Source organism: Lynx rufus, unplaced genomic scaffold (assembly GCF_022079265.1).
Source record: "Lynx rufus isolate CCGP_SWC_20201006 ecotype Redwood Valley unplaced genomic scaffold, mLynRuf1.p SCAF_20, whole genome shotgun sequence".
Taxonomy (NCBI): domain Eukaryota; kingdom Metazoa; phylum Chordata; class Mammalia; order Carnivora; family Felidae; genus Lynx; species Lynx rufus.
In genome coordinates, this window is record NW_025814835.1 from 27,853,104 (window position 1) to 27,869,274 (window position 16,171).

Genomic DNA, 16,171 nt, shown 5'->3' on the forward strand with positions numbered 1-16,171 from the left:
GGGAATGTCTTTCCATTTCTTTAAATCTTCTTCAATTACCTTCATAAGCTTTCTATAGTTTTCAGCATACAGATCCTTTACATCTTTGGTTAGATTTATTCCTAGGTATTTTATGCTTTTTGGTGCAATTGTGAATGGGATCAGTTTCTTTATTTGTCTTTCTGTTGCTTCATTGTTAGTGTATAAGAATGCAACTGATTTCTGTACATTGATTTTGTATCCTGCAACTTTGCTGAATTCATGTATCAGTTCTAGCAGACTTTTGGTGGAGTCTATCGGATTTTCCATGTATAATATCATGTCATCTGCAAAAAGCGAAAGCTTGACTTCATCTTTGCCAATTTTGATGCCTTTGATTTCCTTTTGTTGTCTGATTGCTGATGCTAGAACTTCCAGCACTATGTTAAATAACAACGGTGAGAGTGGGCATCCCTGTCGTGTTCCTGATCTCAGGGAAAAAGCTCTCAGTTTTTCCCCGTTGAGGATGATGTTAGCTGTGGGCTTTTCATAAATGGCTTTTATGATCTTTAAGTATGTTCCTTCTATCCCGACTTGCTCAAGGGTTTTTATTAAGAAAGGGTGCTGGATTTTATCAAAGGCCTTTTCTGCATCGATTGACAGGATCATATGGTTCTTCTCTTTTTTTTTGTTAATGTGATGTATCACGTTGATTGATTTGCGAATGTTGAACCAGCCCTGCATCCCAGGAATGAATCCCACTTGATCATGGTGAATAATTCTTTTTATATGCTGTTGAATTCGATTTGCTAGTATCTTATTGAGAATTTTGGCATCCATATTCATCAGGGATATTGGCCTGTAGTTCTCTTTTTTTACTGGGTCTCTGTCTGGTTTAGGAATCAAAGTAATACTGGCTTCATAGAATGAGTCTGGAAGTTTTCCTTCCCTTTCTATTTCTTGGAATAGCTTGAGAAGGATAGGTATTATCTCTGCTTTAAACGTCTGGTAGAACTCCCCTGGGAAGCCATCTGGTCCTGGACTCTTATTTGTTGGGAGATTTTTGATAACCGATTCAATTTCTTCGCTGGTTATGGGTCTGTTCAAGCTTTCTATTTCCTCCTGATTGAGTTTTGGAAGAGTGTGGGTGTTCAGGAATTTGTCCATTTCTTCCAGGTTGTCCAATTTGTTGGCATATAATTTTTCATAGTATTCCCTGATAATTGTTTGTATCTCTGAGGGATTGGTTGTAATAATTCCATTTTCATTCATGATTTTATCTATTTGGGTCATCTCCCTTTTCTTTTTGAGAAGCCTGGCTAGAGGTTTGTCAATTTTGTTTATTTTTTCAAAAAACCAACTCTTGGTTTCGTTGATCTGCTCTACAGTTTTTTTAGATTCTATATTGTTTATTTCTGCTCTGATCTTTATTATTTCTCTTCTTCTGCTGGGTTTAGGCTGCCTTTGCTGTTCTGCTTCTAGTTCCTTTAGGTGTGCTGTTAGATTTTGTATTTGGGATTTTTCTTGTTTCTTGAGATAGGCCTGGATTGCGATGTATTTTCCTCTCAGGACTGCCTTCGCTGCGTCCCAAAGCGTTTGGATTGTTGTATTTTCATTTTCGTTTGTTTCCATATATTTTTTGATTTCTTCTCTAATTGCCTGGTTGACCCACTCATTCGTGAGTAGGGTGTTCTTTAACCTCCATGCTTTTGGAGGTTTTCCAGACTTTTTCCTGTGGTTGACTTCAAGCTTCATAGCATTGTGGTCTGAAAGTATGCATGGTATAATTTCAATTCTTGTAAACTTATGAAGGGCTGATTTGTGACCCAGTATATGATCTATCTTGGAGAATGTTCCATGTGCACTCGAGAAGAAAGTATATTCTGTTGCTTTGGGATGCAGAGTTCTAAATATATCTGTCAAGTCCATCTGATCCAGTGTCTCATTCAGGGCCCTTGTTTCTTTATTGACCGTGTGTCTAGATGATCTATCCATTTCTGTAAGTGGGGTGTTAAAGTCCCCAGCAATTACCACATTCTTATCAATAAGGTTGCTTATGTTTATGAGTAGTTGTTTTATATATTTGGGGGCTCCGGTATTCGGCGCATAGACATTTATAATTGTTAGCTCTTCCTGATGGATAGACCCTGTAACTATTATATAATGTCCTTCTTCATCTCTTGTTACAGCCTTTAATTTAAAGTCTAGTTTGTCTGATATAAGTATGGCTACTCCAGCTTTCTTCTGGCTTCCAGTAGCATGATAAATAGTTCTCCATCCCCTCACTCTGAATCTAAAGGTGTCCTCAGGTCTAAAATGAGTCTCTTGTAGACAGCAAATAGATGGGTCTTGTTTTTTTATCCATTCTGATACCCTATGTCTTTTGGTTGGCGCATTTAATCCATTTACATTCAGTGTTATTATAGAAAGATACGGGTTTAGAGTCATTGTGATGTCTGTATGTTTTATGCTTGTAGTGATGTCTCTGGTACTTTGTCTCACAGGGTCCCCCTTAGGATCTCTTGTAGGGCTGGTTTAGTGGTGACAAATTCCTTCAGTTTTTGTTTGTTTGGGAAGACCTTTATCTCTCCTTCTATTCTAAATGACAGACTTGCTGGATAAAGGATTCTTGGCTGCATATTTTTGCTGTCTAGCACCCTGAAAATCTCGTGCCAATTCTTTCTGGCCTGCCAAGTTTCAAAAGAGAGATCAGTCACGAGTCTTATAGGTCTCCCTTTATATGTGAGGGCACGTTTACCCCTTGCTGCTTTCAGAATTTTCTCTTTATCCTTGTATTTTGCCAGTTTCACTATGATATGTCGTGCAGAAGATCGATTCAAGTTACGTCTGAAGGGAGTTCTCTGTGCCTCTTGGATTTCAATGCCTTTTTCCTTCCCCAGTTCAGGGAAGTTCTCAGCTATGATTTCTTCAAGTACCCCTTCAGCACCTTTCCCTCTCTCTTCCTCCTCTGGGATACCAATTATGCGTAAATTATTTCTTTTTAGTGTATCACTTAGTTCTCTAATTTTCCCCTCATACTCCTGGATTTTTTTATCTCTCTTTTTCTCAGCTTCCTCTTTTTCCATAACTTTATCTTCTAGTTCACCTATTCTCTCCTCTGCCTCTTCCATCCGAGCTGTGGTTGTTTGCATTTTGTTTTCCATTTCCTTTAAAGCGTTTTTCAGCTCCTCGTGCCTGTTCATTAGTCCCCTGATGTCTGTAGCAAGAGATTCTCTGCTGTCCTGTATGCTGTTTTCCAGCCCAGCGATTAATTTTATGACTATTATTCTAAATTCACTTTCTGTTATATTATTTAAATCCTTTTTGATCAGCTCATTAGCTGTTGTTATTTCCTGGAGATTCTTCTGGGGGGAATTCTTCCGCTTGGTCATTTTGGATAGTCCCTGGTGTGGTGAGGGCCTGCAGGGCACTTCCCCTGTGCTGTGGTGTATAACTGGAGTTGGTGGGCGGGGCCGCAGTCCGACCTGATGTCTGCCCCCAGCCCACCGCTGGGGCCACAGTCAGACTGGTGTGTGCCTTCTCTTCCCCTCTCCTAGGGGCGGGATTCACTGTGGGGTGGCGTGGCCCGTCTGGGCTACTTGCACACTGCCAGGCTTGTGATGCTGGGGATCTGGCGTATTAGCTGGGGTGGGAAGGCAAGGTGCACGGCGGCAGGGGGGGCAGGCTTAGCTCGCTTCTCCTTAGGTGATCCACTTCAGGAGGGGCCCTGTGCAGCCGGAGAGAGTCAGATCGCTGCCGGAGGTTTGGCTCCGCAGAAGCACAGAGTTGGGTGTTCGCGCGGAGCGAGCAATTTCCCTGGCCGGAGCCGGTTCCCTTTGGGATTTTGGCTGGGGGATGGGCGGGGGAGATGGCGCTGGAGAGCGCCTTTGTTCCCCGCCAAACTGAGCTCTGTCGTCCGGGGGCTCCGCAGCTCACCCTCCCTTTGTCCTCCAGCCTTCCCGCTTTCTGAGCAGAGCTGTTAACTTATGACCTCCCAGACGCTAAGTCGCGCTTGCTGTCGGAACACAGTCCGTCAGGCCCCTCCGCTTTTGCAAGCCGGACTCGGGGGCTCTGCTTGGCCGGCGAGCCGCCCCTCCGCCCCGGCTCCCTCCCGCCAGTCCGTGGAGCGCGCACCGCCTCGCCGCCCTTCCTACCCTCTTCCGTGGGCCTCTCGTCTGCACTTGGGCCCGGTGACTCTGTTCTGCTAATCCTCTGGCGGTTTTCTGGGTTATTTAGGCAGGTGTAGGTGGAATCTAAGTGATCAGCAGGACGCGCGGTGAGCCCAGCGTCCTCCTACGCCGCCATCTTCCTCAGGTTTATTTATTTTTGAGAGAGACAGAGACAGAATGCGAGTGGGTTGGGGCAAAGAGAGAGGGAGGCACAGAATCCAAAGCAGGCTCCAGGCTCTGAGCTGTCAGCACAGAGCCCGACGCGGGGCTCAAACTCAGGAGCTGTGAGATCACAACCTGAGCCGAAGTCGGACGCTCAACCGACTGAGCCACCCAGGCACCCCTCATTTATTTTTGAGAGAGACAGAGCACGAGTAAGGGAAGGACAGAGAAAGAGGGAGACACAGAATCTGAAGCAGGCTCCAGGCTCTGAGCTGTCAGCACAGAGCCCAACACGGGGCTCAAACTCACGAACCATGAGATCATGACCTGAGCCCAAGCCAGACATGTAACCGGCTGAGCCACCTAGGAGCCCCAGAGTTTGTACATTTTGACTCCCTTCACCCATTTTGCACACCCCCTTATACCCCACCTCTGGTAACCACCAATCTGTTCTCTGTATCTATGAATTTGGGTTGTTTCTTTTTTATTTTTGTTTTGGGGATTTGGGGGGTGTTTTTGTTGTTTGGTTTTTAGATTCCACATATCAGTGGAATCATGCTATGTTTGTCTTTCTGTGACAGGCTTTTTTCACTTAGCAAAATGCCCTCAAGCTCCGTTCATGTTGTTGCAAATGTCAAGATTCTCTTCTTGGAATGCTGTTCATGGCGGAATAGTATTCCATTGTAACAATTATAACACAACTTCCTTATCTATTCTTCCATGGATGGACACTTAGATTTTTTCCATGTCATGGCTATCATAAGGAATGCTGCAGTAAACGTGAGGGTACAGATACCTTTTTGAGTTAGTGAAACACCTCTAATTTTTATTAACTTCACGTATTGGGAGTAAGAAATCTGAACAAAATTCTTCTACATAAAAAATAGAAAGTCTTTGAAGGAAGGGAGGAGGGAAAGGAAAATTGCCTTAGCCCTCGGAATCGTTGGGACCCAAAGAAAGTCTAGAGGAGTCTTCCTTCCCATACACACACCAGCGCCTGTCCTTTGCTCCCCATCCTAAGGCGGGCTCCAGCTGGGGAGACCTAGGTGGGCTCAGCATGTTGGTGAAGTTTACAGTGAGCCCATCTCCCCTACAAGGCCTTGGGCAAGGCTGAGGCATTTGTGGGTTACAGTGCATGGGTTTCCGCTCAGCAGTTGGGGGAAAGATAGAAGAAGCGATACAGATCTTTAAGTAAGGTAACCACGAAGCACGCATGCGCTGGCTACTCTTGGTGCCCTAGTCTTTGCATTGGTTATGGCCCTGACAGTTTACATATAGATTTGATTTTCACATGCAGAATGTATTTTCCCCAAGTAATTTTTACACTGTGATGTATGTGGAGAACAGATTGGAGAAGGCAGAGTAGATGTGCAGTGGGCCCAGTAAGAAGCATTTCAATATCCAGGGGAGATTGGCTGGTGGTCTGGTTCAGTGTGGCATTTGGGCTGATTCTTGCATCCCAAGGCAGTATGAAAACAGAAGTTTCCTCTACCTCTGATTTATGCTCTGCACACCGTTTAGCTTTAGCAGTGACCATTTGACTTTTCTTTTCTTTCCAGCTTTATTGGGATATAACTGACATATAACATTGTGTGAGTTTAAGGTGTGCGATGTGTTGATTTGATACACGTATATACTAGCAATGACCATTTGGAACCAATGTCAGGCAACTTGTTTCTTGCTCTGTTTTTGACAGCGATGGTGACACTTCCTGTATTGCTGGAGGGAAGGGTAGGTGATGTGGTAGCTGCCTTGGGGCCTTTGTTCTTCTTTCTCGAGATCCTAATGAGCTGGGGCTTTCTCTGTCCTCATTCCCAGGTAACAAGTATGAAGTCAAGGTATACACTGGTGATGTCATTGGTGCAGGGACCGATGCTGATGTCGTCATCAATATCTTCGGAGAGTATGGAGACACGGGTAATGGGTTTGAAATCCTCTCTTCCCTAGCTGTGCCCAGTTCTGCTTCTTAGCTGGGCTCCCCCCCCCCCCACTCCTGGCAGAGGAAGGCAGCTCCAAGTCTCTTCTGTTGAGCAATAATTCTGCCTGTGGTGTGGTTTGTCACAGCCTTCCCTGGGCAGCAAGGTGCTCATCTTGTAAAATGTATGTGTGTGATGTGTTTTCAGAATAAGGTGTTCTTGGGTTCGGGTCTATTTAAAATTGTCCTTCATCCTAGACAAGAACAGACCCAAGCTTTACTTCCATCAGGGAGCTCAACTGTTACTTTCCTAACCTCCTTAAGCTCCATCTTGAGTTATATTTTGAATGTGGCTGGGCATGGCTTGATTCAGTGCACTGGCTTGATGCAGACCAGAATGGGATCAGGGGATAGAATTAGACTTGGCTTCATGGGTGAAGCAAGAGCTGAGGACACAGACATGGCTGCAGGTGTTGGGAGACCATTCAGGCCAGTAGAACTGGGATGGAGAGTCTCTCCTGCTTCTTACAATTTTATGAAATAACAGAGGAGTCAGAAAATCTACCGAGGTGTGAACTTTGGACACAATGTATTAAAGAATTCAGAATGCATTGCTGAGCTTACAAGAGGAGAAGAGAAATCTCCAGGTGCCAGAAATGAAGAGGGAGCTCAAAACCAAAGTATTAGCTCTGAATTGGTGCTGTGGCTCTTGGAAGGAGGGACCTTTCATGTTCAGTTATCTACAGGCTAGATTGTCATCCCCATTTGGGGTCAGAAAATGAGATTTCGTCCTGCATGAAGCAAGACAGGCAAAATTAGAACCGCATATAAAGCCAGGAGCCCTGAAAGTTCACAGGAACATCTTCAGTGAAAAAATAGGCCAGGAAAAAATTTGCTCATCAGTACAGTAACCTTATCTCTGCAAGAGCTCTAGATTGAAAAGACAGTTGCTGAGAAATCGATACCTCCTGCTTGCATACATGTGGGCTTGACCTCCGATTTTACACTACAGGTGTGATTTGGGAACCCCCACTCCCCCAAAGGACACAAAATTGGTTCCGTGCCAGTAATACCCTTGGGAGTTTACAGAAGCATTATATAACATTCCCAAAGATAAGGTACTGGAGATGACTTCACTTTCCAAAATTACCAAACAGTCAAGGACATAATCCACCATGACTAAACATCAGCGGACACAACAGATTAAATCCTGCAGAATTTCAGATAATAGAGTAATCTGAGAAAAACTATAGTTGAAGAATGTTTAAATGGACTAGAGACATGAACAAAACAATGGAAGAAAATAAAAAGGCCCCATGAAAAATATAGTAAACAGAAATATAGAAAATGAAAATGTAGTTACCAAATATAAACACTTAATGGATGTGCTAGGCAACACAATTAGAAACCCTGAATAGAGATTATAAACTGTAACACAAATAAGAGCAAAATACTCAGATATAGCAGAGGTATAAAGAGTTGGAAAATATAAATGAGAGGTCATGAGATATGTAGGACAGAGTAAGTTGTGATAGATGTTGAACAGGAGTTCCAAATAGAGAACCCATAGAATAAGCAAGAGGATATATTTGAAGAGATAATGGCTGAAACTTTTTCGGAATTGAGCAAAGATACGGATTTTCAGATTAAAGTAACAGAAGGAATCAGTGAGCAGCATGAATGAAAACAAATCCATATTTAGATACATTGTGGTAAAACCAAAGGCAAAGGGAAAGATCTTAAAAGTAACCAGATTTGGCAGATTCTCTTCCACAGAAACAATTAGGTTGATAGCAAATTCCTGTCTGCTACCTACACAAGGTCATAAGTTCATGGAATAATAGCTTTAGCGTTCTGAGCAAGAATATATATCAACCTAGAACTCTAGATCCAGTTAGGTTATCATTCCAGAGGGAGGGCAAAATTAATGAATTGCCTTGCAAACAAAGAGAAATAGTTACCACTCATAGACTTAAGCAGCCACTGAAGAATATGCTTTAAGAAAAAGGAAATCTGGGGCACCTGGGTGGCTCAGTCAGTTAAGCATCCGACTTTGGCTCAGGTCATGATCTCGCGGTTTGTGGGTTTGAGCCCCACTTGGGCCCTGTGCTGACAGCTCTGTGCTGTCTCCCTCTCTCTCTCCCCCTCCCCCGCTCGCACTCTGTGCACACTCTCTCTCAAAAATAAACATTAAAAAAAATGAAAAAACATTAAAAAAATAGTAAAAAGAAAAAGGAAATCATGCCCACAAGACAGGTAAAGCAGGGAAGAAAGTGAGCAAAACTATTGATAATTATGTGACAAAGGTAAGCAAGCACTGACTGTAGTAAACAATTCTAATAATGACTATCATTACGGCATGAGAAAATGTGGACCCAAAATACTCAAACACAGTAATCTTAAGGAAGGTGGATAATGAAAGTTAAATCATAATTAGGTTCTTGGCCACAGTTCATTCCCCAAGTGATAGGAGAGTAGAGACATTGATGAACTTTAGACCTCAGTGAGTCCAGTATGCATATTAAAATTGTAAAAGTACCCATGCCCCCCCCAATGCAAAATGTGTAACTTCTAAACCAATAGAGGGAATAAAGAGAATAAAGCCTCAATAAAATGCAATAGAAGGCAGGAAATGAGGAAAGGGGAACAAAGAGAAAGAATGGCCAATCATAAAAAAAAGTAAATGTATAATAATCACAATAAATACAAATAAACTAAACCCATCATTGAAAGGATAGTGTTTTCATATTAAATGAAAAGAAAGAAAAATCCAGCTTAAACATGTGATGCCGAAGGGCTGAGAATAAATAAAACTGAATGACATGTGTCAAGAGCATGTCAGTAACACAGAAGATGGTTGTGTAGCCATATTATTATTCGTCAAGTTAAACTTTAAGGCAGAAACCACTTTGTGAGAAGTAAAAGTATGTCGGACAATGACAAAAGGAACAATGAACCTACAAGATGTAATAATTATGAACGCTTATAAATTTTACAGCATATTCCCAAAATATGGGAAACAGAAATTAGCTAAGTTCTTGAAGAAACGTGACGAATGCGTAAGTATAATGGAAGATTTTAATACATCACTCTCAATAACTGATAAGTAAAATGGATAAAAATTTAGTATGGATACAGAAGACTTTAACTACACAGTTAATAAGCTTGATCTACTGGATCTATGTAGATTCCTGTGTCCAACTGGTAGAGAATACACATTCTTTTCAAGCACTTAATGACCACATACTAAACCACAAAGCATATCTTAACAAACTGAAATTAAGCAATAAGACAGAGACAAGATTCTTTGATCACAGTCAGTAAAATTAGAAGAAACTCCAACCTCTCAGTCCATTTGGAAACAAATTTTAACTTTCATGAAAAATAATCAACTATAAAATTCAGGAGAATGATCAGAACCATGGGAGAGAAAGTTTAATAAAGATGCTGGGTACAAGATTAATAGATAAATCTTAATAGAAACAACAAGCAAACATTTAATTTAAAAATAAATTAATAGCAATATTAAGGTGCCTAATAGCACCTTACAATGGCAATTATAAGGTGCCTAAGAAAAACTAACAAAAAGAGCTTTCTGTAAAGAATATAAATATTTACTTGAGGATATACAAGAATATTTAAACAGAGAAATATGCTCGTGGAGGAGAATGGTCTCAAATTCATTAAGAAGTCAAATTTTCCCAGATTAGCCTATGAATGCAATGCAATTTCAGTTACATTTCCAAAAGGCAATATCCCACAGTTTAAGCTGCTAATAAAATTGCCATCCATAAGGGCTATTTCCAAGACTATTTTGAATAAGGAAAATAATATTAACAATATGAATAAGTGAGGGTATTTACTCTGATCTCTAAAAGATACCACAGATCTCTAAAAACTAAAACAGTGTGGTATTGATAGAAGGAGAAACAAACCAGTGAAACAGAATAGAGTCTAGACCCACACAGAGAGATAGTGTTATAAATCAGAAAGAAAGGATGAAATATTCAATTATTGGTGTGCAAACAATTGTCTTACCATATGAGGAAAGATAAAATTAAATCTTTTTACCTTTCACCATACACAAAGGTAACTTCCAGATGGGCTACAGACTTACATGTGTAAAAGCAACACTATGAAATTTTTAGAAGAAACTTTAAGAGCATGTCTTTTGAATTTCAATTTAGGATGGAGTTTCTTGAACTATTCACTAAAAGCACAAACAACAAAGGAAAATATTTAGAAAGTCTACTAAAACAAAAAAAGTGTCTGTAAAGGGGCGCCTGGGTGGCGCAGTCGGTTAAGCCTCCGACTTCAGCCAGGTCATGATCTCGCGGTCCGGGTCACGATCTCGGGGTCCGTGAGTTCGAGCCCCGCGTCAGGCTCTGGGCTGATGGCTCGGAGCCTGGAGCCTGTTTCTGATTCTGTGTCTCCCTCTCTCTCTGCCCCTCCCCCGTTCATGCTCTGTCTCTCTCTGTCCCAAAAATAAATAAAAACGTTGAAAAAAAAATTAAAAAAAAAAGTGTCTGTATGATAAAAGACACCATAGACAGAGGAGAGGTAATAAAGAATATAAAATATATGAACAGAAAAAATTACAGAAGAGCAGGATCTAAATGGCCAACATATATGGGTATATCTCTCCCCCCCCAAAATATATATGTATATGAACAGTATATATTATAATCTCTCCACATAATCAAGAGAATGTAAATTAAAATCACAATGAGATACTATGGTATATATATTGATATAAACTTTTTAAGTATATATGTTAATGATGATTGTGGGGAATGGGACCCCGAATACACTGCTGGTGATAATTGATGTACAAGCATTTTGGAAGATAATTTTACAATACCTAATACACCAAAGGTGAGCACACCCCAGGACCCAGTGACTCTTTGTAGGTGTCCACTCAGAGCATTTGTCACAGAAATGCAGCAGAAGGCAGTTATGAAAGAGTCCATTTCAGTGCTGTTTACAATAGCAAAAAACCAGACACAACCAAAATGTCTATCAGCAGAAGAAACATTAATAGTATTTTCTTTATTCAATGACTTTTATATAGCAGTTCCGCAAATGACCTCAAGCTACCAGCATCAACAGGGTAATCTCAAAAGCATAATATCAACTGAAAGGAAAGTCAGTTGCACAGGGTATGTTGATGACGATGGTAGGATGATTAGAGAGCGATAGCAACAGCCTCCATCACTAACATAACACTTTCCATGGGTGGGTGTCACCAGCAGTGTTTAGTGTTTACCAATTCAGTTCATCCTCACAACAGGACCCTGTGTGGTGGTGCCATTATCCCCACTGTATAGATGAGGAACCTGAGACAGAGAGATATGCACTGCGATGTTATTTATGTAAATTCTAAAACATGCAAAAATAGCACGTTTTCTTTATGAATACCTCCGTGTGCAAACAAAAATTCACGGGGACGATACATATCGCTTGGGGATAGTGTTTATTTAGGGGAGGGAGAAGGCGGGGGAAGGCAGGATGGCCAGTGAGACTGTAGACTTACCAGTTACCTCTTCAAGACAGAGAAAGGTCTAAAGCAAATTAGACAAAGTGTTAGCATCTGTTCTGCCTCTGAAATCTGGGCAGTGGGTGTACAGATGTCTTCCTTTTTTTTAATGTTTTTAAAATTATTTATTTTTGAGAGAGAGAGAGGGAGCATGAGTGGGGGAGGGGGAGAGAGAGAGGGAGACAGAAGATCCGAAGCAGGCTCTGCACTGACAACAGTGAGCCCGAGGTGGGTCTCAAACTCAGGACCTGAGCCGAAGTTGGAGGCTCAACCGACTGAGCCAACCAGGCACCCCTCTACAGATGTTTTATACTACTTTCTGTACGGTTTTGAGTTTTTGCCATTTAAAACGTAGAAAGATTTAAAGAATTAAATTTTAGAAGAGAAGGCGAATGGATGGCATCAGCACGGAGCTGGTGCTTAGGTGGGGCCATAAGGGTTAATATGTAAGCTTGGGAACATAATAATGGAAAATTGAAAAGCAGAAAGAACAGGTTAGAATGGATCCTAATGACGTGGGGGTACACATGTGGTTACCAGGATGGGAACTCCAGACTAAGATAGAAATCAGAAGCCCAGTTGTGGGACCTGGGCACAAGCCACACACAGGACAAGCTTGACTGGAGGTTGCCACAAGAGATTTACAGAGCCCAGAGATCTCAGGGTAAAGCTATTCTTGTTGACTTAAAAAAAAAAAAAATTTAACACTGTTGTTAGAGTAGTTTTAGGTTCACGGCAAAAGTGGGTACAAGTACAGAAAGTACCTATGTACCACCTGCCCCCCACCCTGCCTGCCAGCCTCCCCGCCTTATTGACTTTTGAGACTACCTTCAGTGGGCAGACCATTGGCTCTTTCTCCTCTTCGGGTCTCCTTTGTAAGTTTCTTGCCTGTGTGTGTGTGTACAGGGGAGCGTAGGCTGGAAAATGAAAAGGACAACTTTGAGAGGGGAGCTGAAGACAAGTTCACACTGGATGCTCCCGATCTGGGGCAGCTGATGAAGATCAATATTGGCCACAACAACAAGGGCGGGTCTGCAGGTTGGTTCCTGTCCAAGGTAGGTTCACTGCCTGTCTGTGGTTCCTGTGGCCTGGGAGGGGGAATTCTGGCTCTTCAGAGGGTATATTTCAGCCCTGACTTCCCTCTCTTGGTCTGTCTGTCTCCACTCTTCTACCTAAGCCTGCTGGCCAACCATACTGCCCGACCCTGCCCACATTACCCCCTTCCCAGAAAGCCCAGGTCTCCCATCGGAATGTAACCAGGGCCTGATCATCCTTCAAGACTCTGCCGTGAAGCCCTCCCTGACTTGCCCACCGGAACCTCTCCCTCCCGTGAATGTTTATAACCCTGCCTGCTTAGAGCATTTGTTGGTCCCTAATCATAAGCTTTCTTGTGACTTATCTTGGGCTGTTGCCTTGCATCTTAGATGCCTTGTAGTCTCACCAACCCAAGACAATGGTAAGAATCAAGAAGAAAGCAAAAAGTCTTCTGGGAAGCTAAAACAACAGGTTCAGAGCTTGTGAGGAGAGCTCATGCCCCTGGCTTTATCTTGCCCTGCCCTGATTTTGAAGGAGAGACCCCCTCAGACTCTCTCTCATAGCCTAGTGCTCACTTACAGTCCCTTCTAGCAAACTCTTGCCTGCAATTTTAAACCTAAAGTAGAAGATTAGAGAGGGAAAGAGTCCTTGTATTAGGTAGGCCTGTTGAAAACTGTAATGGGGACTCAGAGAAGATAGAAAAAGCCAAAAAATAATTGAAAATCCATAGAAGTCTGAGGTCACTTAGAAAATGGGCTATCAGCTCTTTGCAGATACTTCCCTTCATGAGGCTATCAGTATATTTCAGCTCATTCCAGAATGATAGGGAAAGGTTATTGTATAACATAGTTTTGAAAAATATTTTGAAAAAGCTCTTAGCGCTTAAAACAGAAACCCTTCCAATTTGAGACAATTTGACAACGGAGAATGAGGCTGTCTGATAGGTGAGGTTTTGTTATTGCTTAACTTCATTTACTTCTAATGTCAGCAGTGGTTGACCTGCAGTTATCAGAAGACTTCTCATCCACACAAAATCCAGATGTGGCAGCTGCTTTCTAGGACACCTGCTTTCTTGCTGTGTCACCATCCTGGGCACTGTGGCTTTCATCCTCTACCTTGTTGCCTCACGATCACATGATGGCTGCTGAGCCTCTAGGCATCTTAAGTGTGTTCCAGGCAGGAAGAAAAGGGAAGACCCAAGGGGAAAACCACTTTTTTTTTTTCCTGGCAAGACTTTCTTTATTTTGAGAGATGCAGTGTCCTCCTTAGGCCTTTTGTCTACATTTCATTGGCCAGAAATGAGTCGTGTGACCAACCTAGCTACAGTGGAAACTGGGACAAATGGCTGGCTTTCCAGCCTTTATAAGAAGAAGGTGATCGGGAAAGGGCTGAGAGCATCCTCTCATGTCTGCCACACTCCTCTCCGTAACTAGCCCGGAAGTTCCTTGAGGGCCTCTCCCCAGCTCTTGGCGTGGGGTGGGGCATGAATTGGTGAAGTGAGGAATGGCCAAGGTTCCTTTGGAAAGGAAGGGGTTTGTTTGGCCGTAAGAGTAGCCAGCCTGGTGCTGTAACAGGGTTCTAGGAGGCTAAATGCTGCTTGGATTGGAGAAGAAATGGGGCAGGGGTCCAGAACGAGAATAGCCAATGAGAGGCCGGGGTGTTTCTCCAGGTTGGAGGAGGGAGAGGAGGCAGGTGCGGTTTGTGACCTCAGCCGGGATGAGGCACAGAGCAGGTGCCTCGAAGCCCAGTTCCCTCATCCGGGGAAGAAGGACCATCTGAGTGAAAACCCAGGGTTAGTGCAAAGAGCTGCAAGGTGCACCCCGGGGCCTGGGTGTGGCCTTGACATGTTTTCCAACTGCCCTCTCCTGAGGTCAGGTTCCTTCTTGGTCACATGGGCCCACTCACCCCACTTCTGTGCTCTCAGAAACCTCATGAAGGAAGTGGGTTTTCGTGCCAGAACAGGCCCCTTTGCAAAAGGAAGGGGCAGCTTAGCAGAGTGAAAACATTTTTTTCTTTTTTCTTTTTTTCCTTTAAGGTGTTATAGATCTCGTTCCATTGCCTTCTGAAATTTGATATTGAGGCCAAGGAGATTTTTGTTTCTTTCAGGATAATCTGTTCTATTTTGTTTTTCTAGCCGGGATGTTTGCAGAATTTTTTTTTTCTTTATATTTATAATAAGTCTAAATTGGGGGGGGTCTGTTAGTTCATTTATGCCCCCATCCTCCTTCCCTCCCTCCTTCCTTTCATTCCTTCGTTCCTTCCTTTCTTTTGCTTTTGTTTTTGATTTTTCAGGGACACGATTAGTCTTTACTTTTATGCAAAGGGTATTTATTTATTCACAATTTATTTATTTGTAAGCTCAGAAAAGAGAATCTCCTGTTATATGCCAGATTCTGGCTTGGATGGCATTTGTTCTGGTCTCTTCTTCAGGAGTAACAATTAACCATTTACGGGCTCTCCATTCTCTGTTTTCCAAAGCTCTCAGCTTCTCTCTTGTTCCTTCCACTTTCTGTTCTTTGCACTCCAGGAGAACGTGTCACATTCCCTCACCCTGTCCTGGATTGGCTCCCCTATGCCGTGCTGTCCAGTCCCTTCCTTCTCCTACCAGTGTGCATTCCATTCTAATTCTGAGTGTTTCTCAGAATTTACATGTTTGTTGTAAAAGGTTAGGAACATTTACATGTTCATTGTAAAAGGTTAGGAAATAGAAATAAACAAAAAATAAGGTAAACCTAAACCATCACGATTTCACCACCCAGAGATGACCAGAGTTCGTGTTTTGATGCAGGTCCCCTCCAGCTATTTTTCTATGAATTAATATACATGTGTCATTTTTTAAAATGGGGTCATATCATAAACAGTGTTTTACAAGCTGCAGTGTCTCCACTTTGAAATAGAACATGCATATGTCCCCACGTTATTTAAATAGAGTGACATGAGGGTTTTACAGTGCAATTTGTTAATGAGTCCTAGAGTATTTCTTTTTTTTAAAATTTTTATTTTTGACAGAGAGAGAGAGAGAGAGAGAGAGAGAGAGAGAGAGAATGAGCGGGGGAGGGGCAGAGAGAGGGAGACACAGAATCTGAAGCAGGCTCCAGGCTCTGAGCTGTCAGCACAGAGCCCGACGCGGGGCTCTAACTCACGAACTGTGAGATCATGACCTGAGCTGAAGTCGGACGCTTAACCGACTGAGCCACCCAGGCACCCCTAGTCCTAGAGTATTTCAATGCACAGATATAACATGACTTATTGAATCAATCTTCTTTTGTTGAACATTCTTTTCCTCAAAATTATTGATACCATAAAGAGTGCTGTCACAAACATTCTTATAGCTTATATTTATGCACATCTAGGATTACTTCTTACAGTAAATTCTGAGGAGTTGGGTACAGGGCT

General features: G+C 42.5%; 1 protein-coding gene across 2 annotated transcripts in view; it reads left to right on the forward strand.

Annotated features, from left to right (window-relative positions):
* Positions 1-16,171, forward strand: part of LOXHD1 (lipoxygenase homology PLAT domains 1) — a 171,336-nt gene that overhangs the window by 36,705 nt on the left and 118,460 nt on the right. For both annotated transcript variants that reach the window (XM_047086447.1, XM_047086448.1), the window contains exons 5-6: positions 6,108-6,206; positions 12,647-12,795. In XM_047086447.1, the coding sequence (XP_046942403.1) occupies positions 6,108-6,206; positions 12,647-12,795 (248 nt within the window). The remainder of the gene's footprint in view (positions 1-6,107; positions 6,207-12,646; positions 12,796-16,171) is intronic.